Raw genomic sequence first — 25,563 nt, forward strand, 5'->3', positions numbered from 1 at the left:
GGCACTGGTAACAATCTGGAGATTACTACCTTTGAGGTTCTACTTTTTAATTTAACTCCTAGCTCCCTAAATTCAGCTTGTAGGACTTCATCCCGTTTTTTTATCTCTATTGGTATCTATATGCACCTCGACAACTGGCTGTTTACCCTCCCCCTCCAGAATGCCCTGCAGCTGCTCTGAGACATCCTTAACCTTTGCACCAGGGAGGCAACATACCATCGTGGAGTCTCGTTTGCTGCCGCAGAAACACCTATCTACTCCACTTACAATAGAATCCCCTATCACTATAGCTCTCCCATTCTTTTTCCTGCCCTCCTGTGCAGCAGAATCACCCCTGGTGCCATGAACAAGTGTCCCTGGCTTCCCAGATAGCACAGGAGGAGCATGATATGGCTCTGGGCTCTCCTGCCATGACTTAACCCTTAGATCAACTTAATTTAGCAACAATGCCAAAGATTTCCTACTGATAAGAAAAGAAAAAGAAAAAGAAAAAATACTTACTAATCAACCAGCCACTCACTTACCCACTTGGCTGTGATGTCACACTTCGATTTCTTTTTACTTCTATTTTGCTTTTTGCTTTTAGACCCTGAACAGCTAGCTTCTCCCGACTGCTGGGCCCCTTTTATGGGCCTCGCTGCTCCCGAACTTCTCCACTCCAACCTCCGCTGCTTCTCCCGACTGCTGGGCCCCTTTTATGGGTCTCTCTGCTCCCAACCTGCTCCGCTCCGACCTCCGCATGCGGAAGCCCGGCGTCACCGGCAAAACATGTACCACAATCGCGTGGCTGTATCACGTGACATTGATATTAACGACCCTGTGTTTGTCGTTAATTACGGTCATGGTCCTAAATGGGTCGCTGGCACTGTCTTGGCCAAGGAGGGGAATAGAATATTTATAGTCAAACTAATAAATGGACAAACGTGCAGAAAGCATTTGGATCAGACCAAACTGCGGTTCACCGACAATAAGGAACAACCTGAAGAGGACATCACCATCATCGATCCACCCTTGGTACTCCACTATTTCTGGGAGGTTTTTCATGTCTCCATCCGTGAAGACAGACACAAAGTATTTGTTTAGTTTCTCTGCCATTTCCTTAGTCCCCATTCTAATTTCTCCTGTCTCAGCCTGTAAGGGACCCACATTTACTTTTACTAATCTTTTCCTTTTTACATACCTATAGAAGCTTTTAGAGTCTGTTGTTATATCTCTCATTAGTTTACTCTCATATTCTATTTTCCCTTACTTTATCCAAGGGAGGGGCAGGGAAGGGAAGGTGGCTCAACAAGGGAAATTAACGATAGTGTTAAAGCCAAGGAAGAGGCATATAATTTGGCTAGAAAAAGCAACAAACCTGAGGACTGGGAGAAATTTAGAATTCAACAGAGGAAGACTAAGGATTTAATTAAGAGGAGGGAAATAGAGTACGAGAGGAAGCTTGCAGGGAACATAAAAACTGACTGCAAAAGCTTCTATAAATATGTGAAGGGAAAAAGATTAGTGAAGACAAACATAAGTTCCTTGCAGTCAGATTCAGGTGAATTTATAATGGGGAACAAAGAAATGGCAGACCAATTGAACAAATACTTCGGTTCTGTCTTCATGAAGGAAGACACAAATAACCTTCCGAATGTACTAGGGGACAGTAGGTCTAGTGAGAAGGAGGAACTGAAGGATATCCTTATTAGGCGGGATATTGTGTTAGGGAAATTGATGGGATTGAAGGCCGATAAATCCCTGGGGCTTGATAGTCTGCATCCCAGAGTACTTAAGGAAGTGGCCCTAGAAATAATGGATGCATTGGTGATCATTTTCCAACAGTCTATCGATTCTGGATCAGTTCCTATGGACTGGAGGGTAGCTAATGTAACACCACTTTTTAAAAAAGGAGGCAGAGAAAACAGGTAATTATAGACCGGTTAGCCTGACATCGGTAGTGGGGAAAATGTTGGAATCAATCACGAATCATGAAATAGCAGCGCATTTGGAAAGCAGTGACAGGATTGGACCAAGTCAGCATGGATTTATGAAAGGGAAATCATGCTTGACGAATCTTCTGGAATTTTTTGAGGATGTAACTAGCAGAGCGGACAAGGGAGAACCAGTGGATGTGGTGTATTTGGACTTTCAAAAGGCTTTTGACAAGGTCCCACACAAGAGATTGGAATGCAAAATCAAAGCGCATGGTATTGGGGGTAATGTACTGACATGGATAGAGAACTGGTTGGCAGACAGGAAGCAGAGAATCGGGATAAATGGGTCCTTTTCAGAATGGCAGGCAGTGACTAGTGGAGTGCCGCAGGGCTCAGTGCTGGGACCTCAGCTCTTTACAATATACATTAACGATTTAGATGAAGGAATTGAATGTAATATCTCCAAGTTTGCGGATGACACTAAACTGGGTGGTGGTGTGAGCTGTGAGGAAGACGCTAAGAGGTTCCAGGGTGACTTGGACAGGTTAGGTGAGTGGGCAAATGCATGGCAGATGCAGTATAATGTGGATAAATGTGAGGTTATCCATTTTGGGGGCAAAACCTCGAAGGCAGAATATTATCTGGGTGGCGGCAGATTAGGAAAAGGGGAGGTGCAACGAGACCTGGGTGTCATGGTTCATCAGTCAGTGAAAGTGGGCATGCAGGTACAGCAGGCGGTGAAGAAGGCAAATGGTATGTTGGCCTTCATAGCTAGGGGATTTAAGTATAGGAGCAGGGAGGTCTTACTTCAGTTGTACAGGACCTTAGTGAGGCCTCACCTGGAATATTGTGTTCAGTTTTTGGTCTCCTAATCTGAGGAAGGACGTTCTTGCTATTGAGCGAGTGCAGCGAAGGTTCACCAGACTGATTCCAGGGGTGACTGGGCTGTCATATGAGGAGAGACTGGATCAACTGGGCCTTTAATCACTGGAGTTTAGAAGGATGAGAGGGGATCTCATAGAAACGTATAAGATTCTGTCGGGACTGGACAGGTTAGATGCGGGAAAAATGTTCCCGATGTTGGGGAAGTCCAGAACCAGGGGACATAGTCTTAGGATAAGAATTAGGTCATTTAGGACTGAGATGAGGAGAAACTTCTTCACTCAGAGAGTTGTTAACTTATGGAATTCCCTGCCGCAGAGAGTTGTTGATGCCAGTTCATTGGATATATTCAAGAGGGATTTCGATGTGGCCCTGACGGCTAAGGGGATCAAGGGGTATGGAGAGAAAGCAGGAAAGGGGTACTGAGGGAATGATCAGCCATGATCTTATTGAATGGCGGTGCAGTCTCGAAGGGCCAAATGGCCTACTCCTGCACCTATTTTCTATGTTTCTATGTTTATCAATTTCTTGTTCCAACTTTGCTGAATTCTAAAATCCTCCCAATCCTCAGGCTTACTGCTCCTTTTGGAAACATCATAAGCCTCTTTCTTAATGAAATATTACCTTTACCTTCTCTTGTTAGCCACGGTTGGACCACTTTTCCTGTGGGTTTTTTGTGCTTTAAACGAATGTATGTTTGTTGTAAATTATGTAATAATTATTTAAATGCTAGCCATTGCTGGTCTAACATCATATCTTTTAATGTAGTTTCCCAATCTACCTCAGCCAACACTCCCCTGATACATATGTAGTTTCCTTTGATTAGACTTAAGACCCAAGTTTCAGATTTAACTAAATCCCTTTCAAACTAAATGTTAAATTCTGTAATATTATGGTCACTCATCCCTAAGGACCCCTTTACTACAAGGTTATTAATTAATCCTTTCTCACTGCACAATACTAGATTTAAAATAACCTGTTCTCTAGTTGGTTCCTCAACATACTGATCGAGAAAACAATCCATATTTTCCATTTTGTCTATCCCTTTGTTGGAGTCCATTATTAAAGAAGCAATAGCAGGACATTTAGAAAAGCAAAATTCGGTCAGGCAGCGTCAGCATGGATTTATGAAAAGGAAGTCATGTTTGACAAATTTGCTGGAATTCTTTGAGGATGTAACAAACAGGGTGGATAAAGGGGAACCAGTGGATGTGGTGTATTTGGACTTCCAGAAGGCATTTGACAAGGTGCCACATAAAAGGTTACAGCACAAGATAAAAGTTCACGGGGTTGGGGGTAATATATTAGCATGGATAGAGGATTGGCTAACTAACAACAAACAGAGAGTCGGCATATATGGCTCATTCTCGGGTTGGCAATCAGTAACTAGTGGGGTGCCGCAGGGATCAGTGTTGGGACCCCAACTATTTACAATCTATATTTTAGCGACTTGGAAGAAGGGACTATATGTAACATAGCCAAGTTTGCTGACATTACAAAGATGGGAGGAAAAGCAATGTGTGAGGAGGACACAAAAAATCTGCAAAAGGACATAGACAGGCTAAGTGAGTGGGCAAAAATTTGGCAGATGGAGTATAATGTTGGAAAGTGTGAGGTCATGCACTTTGGCAGAAAAACATCAAAGAGCAAGTTATTATTTAAATGGAGAAAGATTGCAAAGTGCTGCAGTACAGCGGGAGCTGAGAGTACTTGAGCATGAAACACAAAAGGATAGTATGCAGGTATAGCAAGTGATCAGTCTTGCTACAGCTATACAGGGTATTGGGGAGGCCACACTTGGAATAATGCGTGCAGTTTTAGTTTCCATATTTCCGAAAGTATATACTTGCTTTGGAGGCAGTTTAGAGAAGGGTCACTAGGTTGATTCCGGAGATGAGGGAGTTGACTTATGAGGAAAGGTTGAGTAGGTTGGGCCTCTACTCATTGGAATTCAGAAGAATTCGATAAGATCTTATCGAAAAGTATAAGATTATGCGGAGGATTGACAAGGTGGATGCAGAGAGGATATTTCCACTGATGGGGGAGACTAGAACTAGAGGGCATAATCTTAGAATAAGGGGCCGCCCACTTAAAACTGAGATGAGGAGAAATTTCTTCTCTCAGAGGGTTGTAAATCTGTGGAATTTGCTGCCTCAGAGAGCTGTGGAAGCTGGAATAAATTTAAGACAGAGATTGACAGTTTTTTAAACGATAAGGGGATAAGGGGTTATGGGGAGCGGGCAGGGAAGTGGACCTGAGTCCATGATCTGATCAGCCATGATCGTATTAAATGTCGGAGCAGGCTCGAAGGGCCGATAAGCCTACTCCTGCTCCTATTTCTTATGATCTTATATTCTTATGTTCTAAAAGTTAAATATCCTGGAATATTAGTTCCCAACCATGGTCACTTTGCAACCATGTCTCCGTAATGGCTATTAATTTCTGTCAGTGCTATTAATTCATCTATTTTTTTGTGAATGCTTCGCGCATTCAGATATAGTGCCTTTAGCTTTGACTTTTTTCTATTTTTCCCTGATGTCACCTTAGTCAGTAATGCCCTATTATCTTTGTTACACTCTCTATCCCATCCTGACCCACTCTGCTTATTTTTACCCAAAACTCTACTCTGGTCTATTGCCTTGGCATGTCGCTTGCTGCTTTTAAATTTACTCTTTCCTGAATCCTCCCACCCCCAGTTCATTAGTTTAAAGCCCTGTCTACTGCCTTAGTTATTTGAGTTGCCAGGACACTGGTAACTCCCAGGAGGGTTATACTTGCATTGGTGGCAGTCCATTGAAAGTTCACTAAGTTGATTCCTGGGATGAAGGATTTGTCTTTTGAGGAAAGGTTGAGCAAGTTAGGCCTGTACTCATTGGACTTTAGAAGAATGAGAGGTGTTCTTATTGAAACATAAGATTCCGAGGGGGATTGACAGAGTAGATGCTGAGAGGATGTTTCCCCTCTGGGGAACCTAGGGGGCATAGTTTCAGAATAAGGGGTCACCCATTTAAGATGGAAATGAGTAGGAATTTCTTCTCAAAGGGTCGTGAATATTTGGAGTTCTGTCCCCCAGAGAGCTGTGGAAGCTGAGTTATTGAATATATTTAAGGTGGAGATAGGCAGATTTTTGAACTACAGGGGAGTCGAGGGTTATGGGGAATAGGCAGGAAAGTGGAGTTGAGGTCAAGATCAGATCAGCCATGATCTTATTGAATGCAGAGCAGGCTCGAGGGGACTACTCCTGCTCTTATTTCTTATGTTCTTATGTTCAGAAATTCCTGAAGGGATGTGAATACTCAAGGCTCCCATCCTACCTTGGATGGTGAGGGAAACCTCTCACCGACGTTAGCAAGTGTTGTTCATCTCAGTCGGTAAGTCAATAGCGTCCTGTTATCGGCCCCCGGAGGCGATAACAGGAGGGGCAAAGGAGGCCAATTTCTAGGCCTAGTTCGTTAAATGTTTGCCATTGCCATCATATCTTTTAATCTGGTTTCCCAATCTACCTTTGCCAATCTGCCCCTCATACCCATGTAGTTTTCTTTGTTAAGATTTAAGACCCTAGTTTAAGACTTAACTGAAATTACTCAAACTCAACATAAATATTATGATCACTCTTCCCCAGAGGCTCCTTTACTGCAACGTTATTAATCAACTCTCTCATTGCACAATACTAGATCTAAAATAGCCTGTTCCCTAGTTGGTTCCTCAGCACTGATCTAGAAAACTATCTTGAATACATTCCATGAACTTGTGCCCTGCACTATTACTGCAAATTTGGTTTGCCCAATCTATGAAAATTAAAGGCCCCCATGATTACTGAATTACCCTTGTTACATGCACCTCTAATTCTGATATATATGGTGCCTGACACTACAACTACCATTAGGGGCCTATAAACTGCCCCTTGCTGTTTTGGCTCTACCCAGTGATTCTACTTCTTGACTTTGAGCTAAGATCCTTGCTCTCAACTGTATTTATCCCATCTTTTTTCAGGGTTACCCCTCCTCCTTTTCCATTTTGCACATCCCTTCTAAAAGTCAAGTATCCTGGAATATTTAGTCCCCATCCTTGGTCACTCCCATTTATTTCTATCTGTATTATTCATCTCTATTGTTGTGAATGCTTTGCACAGATAGTGCCTTTAGCTTTAAATGTTTTTTATTTTTTCCTGATATCACCTTAGTTACTGATGACCTATTACCTTTGTTAAGCTCTCTGACTCTTCCTGACCCATTCTGCTTATTATTACCCAAATCGCTACTCTGCTCTACAGCCTTAATATTTCTTTAACTGCTTTTGAATTTATCCTTTCCTGAATCCTCCTATCCTCCCCCCAATCCCCCCCACCCCCATTAGTTCGAAGCCCTATCTACCACCCTAGTTATTCAGTTCACCAGGATACTGGTCCCAGCCCTTTTTAATTGGAGCACATCCCAACAGAACAGCTCCCTCTTTCCCCAGTACTGGTGCCAGTGCACCATGAAGTGAACCCCCTGCCTCCCACACCACTCCTTGAGCCACACATTTCACCTTCTAATCTGCTTGTCCCTATGCCAATTTGTGTGTGGCTCAGGTAACAATCCAAAGATTACTATCTGTGAGGTTCTGCGTTTTAATTTCAACCCTAGCTCCTTAAGCTCTCAGCAGAACTCCATTCCTAGCTCTACCCATGTCATTAGTTCCTGCATGGACCACGACAACTGGATCCTCCCCCTCCCATTCCAAATTCTCCAGCCATGAGGATATCCCTTATCCCTGGCACTAGGCAGGCAACTCAGTCTTTGGAACTCCCAGTGGTGTTGCAGAGAACAGAATCTATCCCCCTGACTATACTGTCCCCTACCACTACAACATTCCTTTCCGCTCGCCCCCACTTGAATGGCCTCCTGTACCACAGTGCCGTGGTCAGTTTGCTCATCCACCCTGCAGACTTTACCCTCATCCACACAGGCAGCAACATCTTCGTACCTGTTGGACAAGGACAAAGACTGAGGCTCCTCCAGCACTGCCCTGGGACCTCCTTACCTGCCTGAGTCGCAGTCATACACTCCTATCCCTGACCACTAACCAGACCTGCACCATTACCTAACCTAAGGGGTGTGACTGCCTCCTGATCAAAATGTCCAGGTAAGTCTCCTCCTCTCTGATGCCCTAAGAACACAGAGCTGATGTTCTGAGATACAGACACTTCCTGCAGATGTGGTTGTCCAGGATCATGATGCTTTCCACAAACTATCACATGCTGCAGATGCACTCGGCAGGACTCACTCCGAGACACTCATTGAGTCACACCCATGCACCATACCCTTGAAGAGAGAAAGTGAGAAAAATATTCCGAACAAGCAAAAACTGAGACACAAACACAGACAGAAAAAGGGAGCAAGGGAGATAGAATTAGAGAATAGGTGAACAACAGAGAGACAGTTATAGGAAGAAAGAGCCAGTGTTTTTTTCCCATTGAAGTTCATGGAAAAGAATCTCAAGCGGGGAGTAACTGGGATGCCAATTCACCATCACCTGTTTGCACTATCACCCAAGGTGAATTTATTCTCCACAGGTTTTTGTTAATTTTTCTTATAAGCAACACCATAGGAGATCAACTATTTTTACTTTTCTCTGTTCAAAATAATTTATTACTGACTATTTTGAAAGTCCAGTGACTCAGTGACAATCCTGCTGCTGATTTCTATCCAAGTATTTCTGCTGTATGATCAAAATTAAGATGGTCACAAACTATTGTCAATTTTTCTCACTCACTCAGACCGACTGAATGAAAAATGAATTGTCGATGTCGCCACTTTACCCAATAGAAGTTAACACAGTACCTTTGGGAGTCCTGCTGCATGTTTCATCTGCACCCCACCAACTGAAGCAGTTTGCCCATGGCAGGGGGGATTGGAGGGAAGCAAACAAGTAGAATAGGCTGTAGGCGATGATGCAGTTGTAGGAAATGTCGGCAATTACACAAAATAGAACTGTAGTGATTCCCACACCTTTAAAATGGAATGAAGAAAAGGAGCTTAGATTAGAAATGATTTATTTGAAATAAATTCTTTCACATGGAATCAGCTGGTCGGACAAACCAATTGTGTTTAGTTGCCATTGGTTAGCATTGCAATTTCTGCTGTTATTTGTGTGTCCATAATTCTCTAGAATTATGTCCTAGATTAGGACATGCTGTACTTTAATGCCAAGCAGTTTAATACAAGTAGTTTTATTTCTCATTATATATATGTAAAAGACTTGAGTCCATCCTCCTTCAGTTGTCACTTTTGTTACATATGCAAAAAATTGTTAAATAAGCATAAAAATAAAAGCATGCCAGTCATTTCCTGCTGTTTTTTTTGACCTTGGGGAGAAGCCAGGCATTTACAACTAGTTGTAAATTTACACAGAAACCATTACCCTCTAAGTGACCTCAGGATGCACTATGTGCAGCATTTAGACATTGCGGCCTAAAGGTCAAGTTAAGCACAGTGGTACCTTAGCAGCATAAAAATACATTGTGTGTTGCTTGGTGTAACGTCTGTCCTTATAAACAGCTGCTCGTCTGATTCACACTGAGCAATGCCACAGGAGATATGCTACTGAAATAATTAAATATTTAATGCATAAAACTGTTATCATTTTCAATTCTGGGATTAACTAAAACTAAGTGGAATTAAATAAATTATACAAGTTGTGTGTTAACACCTCCCCCACTTTCCCGATGGTCTAACTCATTCTGGGGTTTGGTCCCACAGGGGTTGCTCACCCTCTGGTCTCCTATACGAGTGGCTATTCTTCACCTGTTACAGGATCCTATCATCTCAGGATCCCCGTTTCCATCCTAACAGTAGTTCTTGAACAATCCAAGTTTCAAACACCTTTTAATTCACGCCAGTCTCACCACTCTTGCCAGTCACATCTTTCACCTCTTCAACTCCCAGTCTCTTTCAGTGCCTACTTCTCTTCAACCTCCCCTTTTATGCTTTGTTGGGTGGTTAAAGTCTCCTCCCACTCCACATGCTCCCACTGCAATATTCTTTAAAGGGGAGAATCTTAAAGGGGCCATACCATCTTCTGGGATCAGGGCCCTCATCAGCCCATGACAACCATACCAGCCCTCAATCAGGGCGATTCACCTTGATACCCATTCCCCCTCCCCCGACCCTCCCTCCCCACAGGATAGAGCCATCTTTCTATTAATATTTCCACCATTAAATTAAGGATTGCAAAAAAAAAGCAGGAAAACAAATACTGCACCACGAGGCAGTATGCGTGCGAGAGACAATCGCCGTTCCCATGAGATACTCTCATCTGGTGTTCTACCTCAAAACAATAGGACTGCAGTGGCAAAAACCATCGGGTAACACGGGCATTTTATCTTTGTTGGACCGCATCCATTTGAGGGGCGCGTGATTGGTCACTGGGAGAATCTGGACCCCAGTAGGTAGTGCCTTAAGGTTTTGCAGCCCATTTCATCGATAGACACTCCTTTTCTACCGTAGCATACCATTGTTCCCTAGACAATAGTTTCCTGCTCAGGTAGAGCATAGGATGTTCCTCTCCCTTAGACATTTGAGAGAGTACAGCTCACAAACACAGCTTTGAGGCAGTGGATTGTAACACAATCTTTTCTAAAGTCTAACACCAAGAGCACAGGATTATTATGCAATGCTTGGCTCAGGTCTCTGAAATTAGTCTCCTCCCCAGGGCTCCACCATGCACAGTCTGGTGCCTTAGCTTTAGTTGGGTTGGTAAGAGGGGCAGCTTGGGTAGCAAAGTCCGAAATAAATCACCCAAAAGACCCCTGACTTGCTCTTATTCCCCATCCGGGGTCAGACTTTAATAGCTCCTACTTTGTTTACACAAGTCTTCAGCACCCCAACACCTATGGCGTACCCTAGTTATTTGGTCTCTGACAACCCAATATGGCACTTCTCTGGGTTTGTCATGAGCCCAAATATCCTCAAGCTGTCCAATACAGCCTCTACCTTACACAGATGTGACCCACAGTCTACAGTACTGATGACAACATCATCCAAGTATGCCATCATATACCGGGTATGAGGCCTCAATACTTGGTCCATGGGTCTTTGGAAGTGGCTGGTGCCCCATGAAGTACAAGTGGCTTGAGAGCACCTTGGGAGGTGATCTTACATAGGATTACATAGGATATACGGTACAGAAACAGGCCATTCAGCCCAACCAGTCCATGCCGGCGTTTATGATCCACTCAAGCCTTCTCCCATCTTTCCTCATCTAAAGCTATCAGCATAACCCCCTACTCCCTTCTCCCTCATATGCTTGTCTAGCCTTCCCTTAAATGCATCTATATTATTCGTTTCAACCACTCTCTGTGGTAGTGAGTTCCACATTCTCACCACTCTTTTACGTAAAGAAGTTTCTTCTGAATTCCCTATTGGATTTCTTGGTGACTATCTTACATTGATGGCCTCTAGTTATGCTCTTCTCCACAAGTGGAAACATTCTCTCTGTATCCATTCTATCAAAACCTTTCATGGATTTTAAAGACCTCTATTAGGTCAACCCATAGCCTTCTTTTTTCAAGAGTAAATAAACCCAGCCTGTTCATCCTCTCCTGATATGTATACCCTCACATTTCTGGTAGCATCCTTGTAAATCTTCTCTGCACCCTCTCCAGTGCGTCTTTAACCTTTTTATAATATGGCAACTAGAACTGTACGCAGTATTCTAAGTGTGGTCTAACCAAGGTTCGATACAGGTTTAGCATAACTTCCCTACTTTTCAATTCTATACCTCTAGAAATGAACCCTAGTGCTCGGTTTGCTTTTTTATGCCCTTGCTAACCTGTGTCGCAACTTTTAGTGATTTGTGTGTTTGTACTCCGAGATCCCTTGTTCCTCTACCCCATCTAGACTCGCACCCTCCAAGTAAAAAGTGACCTCCCTATTCTTTTTACTAAATTCATTTGATAATTATATGCCATTCTGCAAGTTTATTACTGTCCTCCTGTAATTTATTGCATTCCTTCTCAGTATTGACTAGCACTCCCAATTTTATGTCAACTGCAAATTTAGATTCCAAAGTCTAAATCATGAATATAAAATATGAACAGTAATGGTCCCAGCACTGATCCTTGTGGAACACCACTACACACCTTCAGTCATTGTGAATAGCGACCTTTTACCACTACACTTTGCTTTCTGTCTTGAAGCTAACTAGCTATCCATTCTACTACATGATCCCTGAGTCTGCATTCTCTGACCTTGTTCATCAGTCTATTGTGGGTACTTTATCGAGGCTTTTTGAAAATCTAGATAAATTACATCGAGTGCATTACCATTGTCTACTCTCTCTGTTACCTCTTCAAAAAATTCAATAAGGTTGATCAAGCAAGACTTTCCCTTTTGAAATCCATGCTGACTATTCATTTCTATATTTTTGGATTCTAGGGGGCTGAATTTCCCATCCGCCCAAATTGGGGCACACCTACCCATTTGTACGTGTTCCGTCCACCCCAATGCATGGGACGGACAATCCGGCGATTTTCAGCACTTTGTTTCCTGTTTTCGGTCGGAGGGGTGTTGGATTAGGAAGAGGGATGGAAGTGCGGGCGGGTTGGAGTGGCCGTCATTCCGAGTCATCAGCGCCGCGCTGACACGTCACAATTTCCCGCCTCTTCAGTTAAAGGGGAGAGCTGCTGCGAACTCTGCAGCCACTCTCATGGCAAACACTGGACCACCAGGGAAGGTTTTAGCCGGGCCAGCGGCCCGGTATCCAAGAGGGGGTGCCGAGCTGCCTCTTGGTAGTCTGGCCGAACTCATGGTCACCATTGTCAGGCAGTCCTGGCAGTCGGCCGACAATTAAAATAAAATGGCAGCCATGGCAGTGCACCCTCCTCTTTAAGAAGCTTCCCGCCAGGAAAAGCTGTCAGTTGCACCGACCAGCGGCCGATCAGCTCCTACAGAGCAATTTCCCACGGGCCAATTTCCCATTGGCCAATTTTCCATGAGGGGCGGAAAGGGGATCGCCACCAGTCGGTAAGGGGTCGACGGGGCGGCAACACGGGTGGAGTGGAGTCATTCTCTGCCAGGAAAACCCACGAGGGCAATTATCAAAATGGTGGTCCCTCCGTGCCGACCGAGCATTGAGTGCTTACCAACCCGTGGCCGCCTCTTTGAGGCTCTTATAGAATGGGGCAATTTTGGCCCATAGATGTTCTTCTATTTTCTCCTTTAGTAGGGATTCCATTATTTTTGCTACCACCAATGTTAAGCTGACTGGTCTGTAATTCCCTGGACATGTTCTAGCTCCCATCTTAAATATAAGTATTACGTTAGCTATCTGCCAGCCCTCTGACACTACACCTTAAGGCCATAATAAAAGCAAATAAGTGTAGTAATGCCTTTGCTATCTTTTCCCTAGATTTTTTTTTTATGAAATCCATCTTTTAATCCTCTTTGAATTTGATTAGTTTATTTAATATAACCCTTTTTATTTTAAACACACTTATCTCATTACTAATCTCATTATCCAATGTTATGTCCACCTGTTCTATCTCCCTGGTAAATACTGAAGCAAAATAATTCTTTAATATTTCTGCCATCTCTCTATCGTTGTCTGTAGTATTATCCTGCCTATTCCTTAATGGTGCTATTCCCATCCCAACCTTCCTTTTTTTATTGATGTGCTTATAAAATATTTTACTATTTTGTTTTATGTTCCTTGATAATTTAATTTCATAGTTCCTCTTAGCCTTCCTAATTTGTTTTGACTTCTCTCCTAATCTCCTCGTATCCTGTTGTCTATGTACTTAATGTATGCTTCTTTCCTTACCCTCAATTCTTCCCTTATGGCTTTATTCATCCCTGGAGTCTCATTAGTGTTTAGTTTATTCCTTCCTTTTTGTGGAATAGTTGTGGCCTAGAAAAACGGGCGTAACGCTGGCAATACGCCAAAAACGGCTTTGGGGAAAATTGAGCACCATGAGAGGGCTCGACATGTTGAATGAAGAGAGCATATTTCCACTCATAGGGGAAATTAAAACTAGGGGGCATAGTCGCAGAATAAGGGGCCGCCCATTTAAAACTGAGATGAGGAGGAATTTCTTCTCTCAAAGGGTTGTAAATCTGTGGAATTCTCTGCCCAGAGAGCTGTGGAGGCTGGGTCATTGAATATATTTAAGGCGTAGATTGAAAGATTTTTGAGCAATAAGGGAGTAAAAGGTTATGAGGAGCTGGCAGGGAAGTGAAACTAAGTCCATGACCAGATCAACCATGATCTTATTGAATGGCGGAGCAGGCTCGAGGGGTCAAATGGCCTACTCCTGCTCCTATTTCTTATGTTCTTATATTCTTATGATTGCCTCCAGCTCCCCTGTTTTATTACGGACACTGTGTGCACAGCTGTACAGACAGTTTAACTCATTTTTAATAGGATTTCCTCTCACTTTATGTTTAACCATCTTTTTAGACTCCTGTTCTATAACTCTATTTATTCCCTTGCCATCAATGTCCTTCTTTACTTTATTCTTTCCGATGATCTCTTTTCCTGTTTAGTTTATATTTAGGTTGGTTAACATTTCTTGCAGACCGCTTCCCCATCTTACTAGTTTAAAACCTTTGCCACCTCCCTATTTACATTTTCCACAAGGACATAGGTTCCATCCCGGTTCAGGTGGAGCCCGTCCCATCGATACAGCTCTTTCCTGTCCCACAACTGGTGTCAGTGTCCCATGTAGAGGAACCCCTCTTTCCTTCACCAGTCCTTTAGCCATGTGTTAATTCTCCTTGTTATGTCTCAAATAAAACAATGTGACTGAGTACTGTAGACATGAGTAAGTGTGACCTTAGTCTCTTTATTCTTACTCCAGAGTACTGGTACAGCATGGGAGGCCTGCTTATATACAATGCTCCCAAGGGATGCTGGGATCCCTTGGGGCTCCAACAGATGTGCCCTCTGGTGGCAGTGGAATTCTGGTTACATAGTGTTGCATAAATAATGTCACTCCCTCCCAAAGTCAATAGTACACTTATTTACAGGGTGAGACGATCTGGGGCTTCCCGCTCCCTAGTCGACCGTCTCGGTACAAATGCAGGTGCAGGTGAGTTGGTTGGTTCTTCACTGGGCTGCTGTGCAGCTTGCCTTGCTGGGCTGCTGGGGATGATGAGTTCAGCTTCGTGGTCAACCGTGATGTCGGTTGCCACTTGTGTGTGTGTCGGAGGGTCGAAGTTGGTGGTGTTATCTTCAGTTTGCTCATGGCTGTCTGTGAATCGCAGTTTGGTTTGGTCCAAATGCTTTCTGCAAGTTAGTCCATTTGCGAGTTTGACCTGAAACACCCTACTCCCTTCTTTGGCTATGACAGTGCCAGCAAGCCATTTGGGTCCATGTCCATAGTTGAGTACAAATACAGGGTCATTGACTTCAATATCGTGTGACAAATTTGCGTGATCATGATACATGCTTTGTTGATACCGCCTGTCCTCAACATAATCATGGAGATCAGGGTGGACTAGAGAGAGCCTTGTTTTGAGCACCCTTTTCATGAGCAGCTCGGCTAGAGTAACCCCGGTGAGCGAGTGGGGTCTAGTGCGGTACCTGAGCAGGAATTGGGACAGGCGGGTCTGCAGGGAGCCTTCCGACACGCATTTCAAGCTTTACGATGGTTTGGATGCGGGCTTGAACGGGGCAGATGTGACATGCTTGATCCCATTGCGGGTCACGAATTCCTTGAATTCAGCGCTGGTGAAGCACGGCCCGTTGTCGCTGACAAGGACATCAGGCAGGCCGTGCGTGGCAAACATGGCTCGTAGGTTTTTGATGGTGGCAGTGGATGTGCTTATAGATATTATTACACACTCAATCCATTTTGAATAAGCATCCACAACAACCAAGAACATTTTGCCTAGAAATGGGCCAGCAAAGTCAACTTGGATCCTAGACCATGGTTTGGAGGGCCATGACCACAAACTTAGCAGTGCCTCCCTGGGTGCATTGCTCAGTTGAGAGCAAGTGTTGCATTGGCGCACGCAAGACTCCAAATCTGAGTCGATGCCGGGCCACCACACATGGGATCTGGCTATAGCTTTCATCATTACAATGTCTGGGTGGGTACTGTGTAGGTCACGTATGAACGTTTCCCTTCCTTTCTTGGGCAAAACCACGCGATTACCCCACAAAAGACAGTCCGCCTGTATGGACACTTCGTCTTTACGCCGCTGGGACGCTGGACCAACTGCTATGGAGGACACAGTTTTTTACAAGGGACAGTAAAGGATCCTGGCTGGTCCAGGTCCTGATCTGGTGGGCTGTAATGGTTGACTTTTCATTTTCAAATGCATCCATCACCAAGAGCAAGTCTGCAGGCTGTGCCATTTCCACCCCGGTGGTGGGCAATGGTAGCTGACTGAGGGCGTCAGCGCAGTTCTCTGTGCCTGGCCTGTGGCGAATTACATAGTTATATGCAGACAGCATGAGCGCCCATCTTTGATGCAAGCAGAGGCATTGGTATTGATACCTTTGCTCTCTGAGAATAGCGATACGAGCGGCTTATGGTCAGTTTCTAACTTGAACTTAAGCCCAAACAGATACGGATGCATTTTTTTTACCCTGTAAACACATGCCAGAGCTTCTTTTTCAATCATGCTGTAGGCCCTTTCGGCCTTGGACAAGCTCCTGGACGCATAAGCGACCGGATGCAATGTTCCCGATTTGTTTGCCTGTTGTAACACACACCCAACCCCCTATGAAGATGCATCGCAAGCTAGTACTAAACGTTTACAAGGATCATACAGGACAAGCAGTTTGTTGGAACATAACAAATTTCGGGCTATCTCAAAAGCTGTCTCTTGTGATTTCCCCCATACCCAGTCATCTCCCTTGCGTAGCAACACATGTAGAGGTTCTAGCAAGGTGCTTAACCCAGGTAGGAAATTACCAAAATAATTGAGGAGTCCCAGGAACGACCACAACTCCATCACGTTCTGTGGTCTCGGCACGTTCTTGATGGCCTCCATCTTGGCATCAGTGGGTCTGATGCCGTCTGCCGCGATTCTTCTCCCTAAGAACTCAACCTCTGGTGCCAGGAAAATACACTTCGAGCATTTCAACCTGAGTCCTACACGATCTAGCTGACTTAGAACATCTTCTAGGTTCTACAAGTGTTCGATGGTGTCCCAACCTGTGATCAATATGTTGTCCTGGAAAACCATGGTGTGCGGAACCAACTTTAGCAGACTCTCCATGTTCCTTTGAAAAATAGCCGCGGCCGATCGAATCCCAAACAGGCATCTATTGTAGATGAACAGACTTTTGTGCGTATTGATGCAGGTGAGGCCTTTCGAAGATTCCGCCAGCTCCTGCGTCAAGTAGGCCGAGGTCAGTTTCAACTTGATGAACGTCTTTCCTCCTGCCAGCGTCGCAAATAGGTCGTCTGCCTTGGGTAGCGGGTACTGATCCTGCAGCGAAAAACGGTTAATCGTGACTTTATAGTCCCCACAAATTCTGACCGTACCATCGCCCTTGATAACTGGAACAATCGGACTGGCCCACTCGTTGAACTCTACCGGGGCGATGCTACCCTCTCGTTGTAGCCTGTCTAGCTCGATCTCCACTTTCTCTTGCATCATGTATGGCACCACCCGTGCCTTGTGCTGGATGGGTCGTTTACCGGGAATCAAGCGGATCTGCACCTTCACCCCCGAGAAACTTCCAATGCCTGGCGGAAATTTGCTCAGATCCTGGGCACATGAGGCATCATCGATGGATGAAAGCGCTCGGACGTCGTCCCAGTTCCAGTGGATTTTTCCCAGCCAGCTTCTACCGAACAGTGTGGGGCCATCTCCTGGTACAATCTATAGTGGTAGTTCATGCACTGCTCTATCATAGGAAACTTTTACTACTGCGCTGCCAATTACAGAGATCAGCTCTTTAGTGTAAGTTCTCAGCTTGGTATGAATAGGGCTCAGCTTGGGCCTGTGTGCCTTGTTGCTCCACAGCCTGTCAAAGGCCTTTTTGCTCATGATGGACTGATTCGCACCCATATCCAATTCCATGGATACTGGAATTCCATTCAGTTCAACTTTTAACATGATCGGTGGACATTTTGTGGTGAAGGTGTGTACCCCGTAAACTTCTGCCTCCTCGGTTTGAGTCTCTAGTTCAGTTTGATTCGCCATGGATTGGTCTTCCTCTGCAACGTGGTGGTTTGCAGGATTTGCAGCTCATTTGCACATTCGCTGGAGGTGTCCCATTGTTCCACAGCCTTTGCACACATAGTGTTTGAAGCGGCATTGATGGACTCGATGATCACCTCCGCAGTGCCAACAAGGGTCAATTGCCTCGCATTAAGGCTTAATGGCAGACTCTGAGTCAGCTGAGGTCGTGCAGCTGTAGGCATGTATGTTCTGCCATATGCATTCCTGCCTGAAAACGTTGTTACTTTGTGTACAGTACTTGCTGAAACATCTTTATGCTGCAAAATTTGTTTGGTGTTATCGCTGGTGGATATAAATGCCTGGGCTATCGTTATGGCTTTGCTCAGGTTCGGTGTTTCAACAGTCAATAGTTTGCGAAGGATAACCTCATGGCCAATGTCAAGCACAAAAAAGTCTCTTGGCATTTGCTGCAGGAATCCATCAAATTCGCAATGTCCTGCAAGTTCCTTAGCTTGGCAATATAGCTCGCCACTTCCTGGCCTTCAGACCGTTGACATGTGTAAAATCGATACCTTACCATCAGAACACTCTGATTTAGGTGCTCCCAGACCAGCGTATATAGTTCTTCATACGACTTGGTTGTTGGTTTCACCAGAGCAAGAAGATTCTTCATGAGGCCATAGGTTGTTGCCCTGCAGACGGTGAGGAGGATCGCCCTTCGTTTGGCAGCGTTCACACTCCCTTCCAGCTTGTTGGCCACAAAGTATTGGTGAGTCGCTCCATGAAGGCCTCCCAATCGTCCCCTTCTGAGAATTTCTCCAGGATACCAACAGTTCTCTGCATTTTTGCATGATGGTTTGTTATCTCGTCGCCAGTTGTTATGTCTCGAATAAAGCAATGTGACTGAGTACTGTAGACATGAGTAAGTGTGACCTTAGTCTCTTTATTCTAACTCCAGAGTACTGGTATAGCATGGTATAGCTTATATACAGTGCTCCCAAGGGATGCTGGGATTCCTTGGGACTCCAACAGATGCGCCCTCTGGTGGCGGTGGAATGCTGGTTACATAGTGTTGCATACATAACACTCCTGATCTGTCTGCTTCTATGCCAATTTGCACATGGCTCGGGCAATATTCCAGAGATTATTTTGTTCAAGGTCCTGCTTTTTAATTTAAAGCCTAACTATTGATACTCTTTCAGCAGGACCTCCTCCCTGTTCCTACCTATGCTTTTTTCTTCCAACATGGACCACGACAACTGAATTTACCCCCTCCCTTTCCAAATCCTCTCCAGCTGCCCTGAGATTTTCCTTACCCTGGGTAGGCAACATACCCTTTGGGATGCTTGTTCTTGGCTGCAGAGGATGCTATTTATCCCCCTAATTATCGAGTTCCCTATCACTACCACATTTATATTCTGTACTTCCCTCCCACTCTTGGACAGCCTTCTGAGCCATGGTGCCTTGGCCTACATTATGGCTGACCTCCCTGCAGTCTTTCTCCTTGTCCTCACAGGTAGTGAGTACACCGTACCTGATGGACAGGACCAGTTTCTGCAGGACCTCCTTCTCAACCTCTCCTAAATCCCTGCTATCTGGCTCCCTAACAGTCACCCTCCCTTTCCTGGACCTGTGCTTTCCTCTGGGGTGTGACTGTATTCTGGATAAAAAGTCGAGAAATTCCTCCCCTCCCTTATGTGTTGGAGTGTCTCCAACTCACACTCCAGCTCAATGAATCTGAGCTGGAGAGATTCCAGATGGAGACATTCACTGCAGACATGCTTGTTCGGGACAGTCTCGCTGTCCACAAACTCCCACATACTGCAGTCCTGACACACAACCTGCCCTGCCATATCTTAGTCTAACCTTATTTTATTTATTTAATGAGTTAAAATCTTTATTCAGTGATCATTTATAGTTATATTATTTATATTACTTTATGTAGTTTAGGTTTTAATTTAATAAAGTACGTTATAGGTTCCCGCTCTTGGTTGAAATCACTGTCCTAGCTTAGTGAAAAAAATCATTAATTTCTCTATTTGCTAGGAGGTTTAGAAGGGATTTGAGAAGAAATGTTGTCACCCACAGGGTGCTGGGGGTCTAGAACTCACTGACTGAAAGGTTGGAAGGTTGGTAGTGGCAGAAACCCTCATCGCAGTTAAAAAGTACTTGGGTGTACAGTTGAAGTGTTGTAACCTACAGGGCTACGGACCAAGAGCTGCAAAGTGGGATTAGGCTGGATAGCTCTTTTTCAGCTGGCACAGAAACAATGTGCCGAATGGCCTCCTTCTGTGTTGTAAATTTCTATGATTCTATGAAACAGGGACAGCTCTGGAGCCCTCACAGCTGCCCGGGAGTAACTGCACTGTTGAGCTACACATGATTTAATTTACTTTTTAATTCGAACCAGCACACCATTTCCCATTTTTTTCTCTCAAAACTTTCTTAATTTGTATTCATTTTTCATCAAGCTTCTTATTCCAGAGGCACACTACTGCACTCGCAGACTGAATTCCCTCCTCCGCTTTATATCAATGGGATATCTTTATTCATTGCTTAAATCCCTTTCAATGACCTGATGAGCCCCCAGTTGTTGCATCTAATTGAAACAAGTAAAACTAATGAGATCTGTTTATCAACATCTCTTTTAAAAAAAAGGAACATAAAACAAACATCAGTGTTAATTACAGAATGACAGATTGAGAGTTTTCCAGGTAGTGGGTCCAATATCTGACTACATTTGGAACGAGGAAGAAAAACATTTCACTTGCTGTGTCTGTCTCTTCACAGTCTGTATCTGTCTTTGTAAAGTGTACGACAGATAAGATTGTAAACAGCACCTCAGCTTAAACCACCTTCTGATAAGGAAAATATAACCAGTTTATTAAGATTAATTAAACACTATTACTCAAACTGGTGCTAAGCTTGTGTTGTTGAATAAACATTAACCTTGTAGCATTGGCACGGCTTTCCACACTGCAACAGGTCCGAGGCTGGCAAACTGCCCAAAGGAAGATTCCAAGAAAAATATTGGCATCCCAGCGAGTACCAGCATGAGTGTGTAGGGGATAAGAAACACACCTGGAAAATATAGTAAAGAAAAGCTGAAAAAGATTGTATGGATGTTAGAGTGACCAGGTTTATTGATGCAGGTTTGCAGTGAATGTTAAACAACTAAACAGTCCATTTCATATTAACACAGGAACTAAAAGTTATCATTGACATAACAGTATGACTGCAGATTGCAATATTATTCAAAGAATCATAGAATCATAGATGGTTACAGCATGGAAGAATGCCATTCGGCCCGGCGAGCCCGTGCTGGCTCTCTGTAAGAGCACTTTAGCTAGGCCCACACATATAAACTAAAGGGTACAATCCTAAAGGGAGTGCATGAACAGAGAGACCTGGGGGTATGTATGCACAAATCGTTGAAGGTGGCAGGGCATGTTGAGAAAGCAGTTAAAAAAACTTACAGGATCCTGGGATTCATGAGTAGAGGTATAAAGTGTGGAAATTATGATGAACATGTGTAAAACACTGGTACGGCCTCAACTGGAGTATTGTGTCTAATTCTGGCACTGCACTTTAGGAAGAATGTGAAGGCCTTAGAGAAGGTGCAGAAAAGATTTAAGAGAATGGTTCCAGGGATTAGGGGCTTCAGTTACGTGGATAGACTGGAGAAGCTGGGGTTGTTCTCCTTACACCAGACTAGATTGAGATGAGATTTGATTGAGGTGTTCCAAATCATGAGGGGTCTGGACAGAGTAGATAGAGAGAAACTGTTCTCATTGTCAGAAGGGTCGAGAACCAGAGGACACAAATTTAAGGTGATTGGCAAAAGAATTAAAGGCGACATAAGAAAAATCCTTTTTACACAGCGAGTGTTTAGGATCGGGAAGGCACTGCCTGAAAGGTTGATGGAGGCAGACTCAATCACAGCTTTCAAAAGGGAGTTGGATAAGTACCTGAACAAAAAAGATTTTCAGGGCTACAGGGAAACGGCGAGGGAGTGGGACCAGCTGAGGTGCCTGGCACAGGCTCAACAGGTCGAATGCCTGTTTCCGTGCTGTAACCATTTTATGATTCTATTCTATGATGCGTTGGATCTGTCAACTCTTGACAGATCGCAAGTTCCGGGTTTTAGCGCATGCGCAGCGCATGTCTAAACCCGGAACTTGCGTGGCCACTACCATTGCGTGCGCACCTCGTACGTGCCCAAAGGGGCCGCAAATTATGGCCCTCTAACTTTTTAAAAATGTTAGAGAAAGCAAAACAATAATTGGGGCTGTCTCATGGGGGAAAGGCAATCTTGAAATAAAGATGAAAAAGCTTTTTAAAGAAGTGATTTTTTAAATAATGTTTCCTAAAAATGTTATTTTTTTATTTATTAAAATGGATAAATTTCACACTGCACAAAATTAAAATTAGTTTTTCAGCCCCTAGCCTTTGTTTAACAGTCAATAGGCTGTTAAAACCTCAGTTACACCCTAATCCATTTGGGTCTAAATTTTAGTGAGGAATTTAACAGTGCTTTTGCTGCAGAAGTTTCCATCAGTTTCTCTGAATTGAGAGATTTCATTGTACAATGCAGTCTGTGAAGGAGCAGTGAATGATTTCCGCGTACTCCTCCGCATGCGCCAAATCCCAAAGACCTGCTCAGTTTCAACGGCGGAGTAACAGCGAACGCTGCCAGTCCGCTGTCATCCGGACCGCAAATTCTGAGCCATTATTCTTTATAAATCAATGAATTGTTCCCTTTATTTCTGCTTTCTCTGCCCTGTATTTTGGATTTGATGACAGTACCTCCTCCATTTCTATAAGCCAGGTAAGGGAATCGCCAGACATTGCCCAGACCCACAGCACTGCCGATCACTGAGAGCAAGTAGTCAGTCTTCGAGGACCAGTTGCCTCGCTCCACATTCTCGTCACTTTTATCCACATGTTCACTGGTAGCAGCCTGGGGGAAAGAGAGGAAATGACTGACTCAGAAGTTAGACTTTGTTAGACTTGAACTCAAGCAAAATGTATAATTTTCACCACTACAGAAACACTGTGTTGTTCACCCCACAGAGAGCCTCTGCAATTTACAAAAATCTAAATCCCCAAATCAGGTTTTTACATGAGTTTACTGTCATGTTTTGATAAAACATTCACCGTGTCCTGGGGAGGGTGTGTTTGGTAGTCATTCCATGAAAACCCAGATAAAGCCAATTCTCTCTGGTCCATTTTTGGACAATGATGAACAATTCTTCTGTTTACTGAGGGTATGGATGTCTAGTTTGAAGACATGCAGTGCTGCAGTAGTCTGGTTAATGGAATGAGTTCCTAAACCAAGTCCAAGAGCAGTGCAAAGTACAATGACTCTTCCACATGTGATTTAAAATGAGTGTAGCTCTGTTCTTACAGGTCATGGTTCCAGCCAAGTTCCTGAAATATTTCTGCTGGCAACTGATGAATCTGCTGGATCAAATATTCCTATTGCCTAATATGTATATTAGTTTCAGAACACTGAGTACCAAAGAGCATCTACAGTTTTGTCTGCAGTTGAATTTTTAAAGGAGACAGCACCTCAAACCTGCATCAGGAGCTCAGGCAATGCAAAACTCTCCATATGTTTGAAAGAAAGACTTGCATTTATATAGCACCTTTCACGACCACCGGACTCCTCAAAGTGCTTTACAGCCAATTAAGTACTTTTTGAAGTGTAGTCACTATTGTAATGTGGGAAACGCAGCAGCCAATTTGCGCACAGCAAGCTCCCACAAACAGCAATGTGACAATGACCAAATAATCTGTTTTCGTGATGTTGGTTGAGGGATAAATATTGGCCAGGGCACTTCTCTTCTTCAAAATAGTGCCATGGGATCTTTTACATCCATTTGCGAGAGCTAACAGTGCCTCAGTTTACTGTCTCATCTGGAAGACAGCACCTCCAACAATGCAGTATTCCCTCAGCACTGCACTGGAGTGTCAGCCTAGATTATGTGCTCAAGTTCCTGGAGTAGGACTTGAACCCATAACATTCTGACTCAGAGGTCAGTGTGCTACCAACTGAGCCACAACTGACACTATGTTTGCTCAAACAATGTGAGTTGTTTTTAATGCCTGAAGCTTAAAAGCAATCCAGTAGACTGCCTGAGTTCATTCAAACTTTACGATTCAAATATTTGTTTTTGCTTTAGTTATACTGAGACTATCTGTTCCAAGGAACAGGCCTCACTGGAGTCACTGGAATATGGTCCTGCACCATCTTCCTCTGCCCTATACTCTTAAACGCTCTGACCACTTGCTTCCTCACTCCCACACATCAGCTTAGATACTTACACTCAGGAAGAATTAGACAGTGTGAGTGAGGATGTAGTCTCAGGTGATTCACAAAATAAGAGGGAGTCGGAGAAGTAGGTAGTGTATGAGGATGTGCCACCTTCCCAGTAGAGGCTACTGTCAGTCCCAGAACTCATGGGTATTCTTCTGAAAAAAGAGATTTTTGAGGAACCTTGGGTGTGAACCTTGTCTTGGGCAGTTGCACAAGACGAGCAATAGCGATTCAATAGCCCATTTTACACAACATTCTATAATGGAAAACGGGCAGCTGATTCACTGTCTTCCAATTTGGCTCTACCGGCCAAGATAAATTTCACCCCCACTGTACTTCTATGGAGACTCTGAGGTCAGTCTTCAAGAAAGTGCGGCAACAGACAGGAGTGATTTTCGAGTTTACACATCCCATTTTCAGCAACAACAGGGAAGCTTCTTCCTTATTGTAGACATCAATGAAGTGAGTGGTACCTTCATTGGAGTCTGCAGTAGACCCTAACCTAAGATACCAGTCAGTGCCACTGCTTCCACAAAATCAGAGACTGTAAAACTGATGACAGTGAGGGAGAGGATAGGCAGCATCTGGCACACTGGCTTCCACACCATGGCTGCTCTGGTGCATGTTGCTGTCTCTCTGAGCTTTCGGGATCTAATAGCCACTGTCAGATCAGCGATCCCGCTGATCAGCAGGGACACAGCTCCATAGCCCAGTGGATACTGACGCCTCTCTGGACAACAGCAGATTCCAGGTCTTTGGTCCTCCTGCCCTCCCACCACCCAGAGCGCCGTATGAGTGAAATATAGGAAGCTACACCAGGCAGCCCAAGAACAAGGCCCAGAAATGCAACCAGCCAAGAGCAAGTTGCCATGAGAAAAGGGCCACCTCAATCCCATGACTCTTTTGCAGTACACCCTGCTAGTGATCCTGGTCTTCAGGTTGCACCTAGGAAAAACATTAGAATAGATGAAACAACAGTAAATGTGGAGACCCAGGGGAAGCAAAGTACTGGTAGAGTAGGTCGCCTTCTGTTCACTTTAAACTTGGTTGTAATAAAATGAAATATGCACTAGCGTTGCACTTTGTTATTCATAGAGGTTCGAGTCACACAGGAAAGGATGGACTTATTTGGTACTAACTAATTTAATCAGGTGATAATTATTAGCACGGTTATGTATAAGCAAAGAGGACTGATATGTGGTCATGCTATATAATGGGTAGTGGATTGAAGGATTGTCCCTTTATTTGAAGGTGGGGAGAAGGAGGTACAGCTCTGGTATCAATGGTAGACTCTGCTGTCAGTGGTGAGATGTGCTGTGATGCC

General features: G+C 44.1%; 1 protein-coding gene across 1 annotated transcript in view; it reads right to left on the minus strand.

The window, feature by feature from the left end:
* The window catches only part of LOC139265196 (sodium- and chloride-dependent neutral and basic amino acid transporter B(0+)-like), a 95,832-nt gene extending 72,683 nt beyond the window's left edge, over positions 1-23,149 (minus strand). The window contains exons 1-4 of the mRNA XM_070882122.1: positions 23,078-23,149; positions 22,727-22,880; positions 20,870-21,001; positions 8,624-8,791 (exon numbers count right to left, since the gene is read on the minus strand). Coding sequence (XP_070738223.1) covers positions 8,624-8,791; positions 20,870-21,001; positions 22,727-22,880; positions 23,078-23,149 — 526 coding nt within the window. The remainder of the gene's footprint in view (positions 1-8,623; positions 8,792-20,869; positions 21,002-22,726; positions 22,881-23,077) is intronic.
* Between the last annotated feature and the right edge of the window lie 2,414 nt (positions 23,150-25,563).

The sequence above is a fragment of the Pristiophorus japonicus genome, chromosome 6, assembly GCF_044704955.1.
Source record: "Pristiophorus japonicus isolate sPriJap1 chromosome 6, sPriJap1.hap1, whole genome shotgun sequence".
NCBI classification, from domain to species: Eukaryota; Metazoa; Chordata; class Chondrichthyes; family Pristiophoridae; genus Pristiophorus; species Pristiophorus japonicus.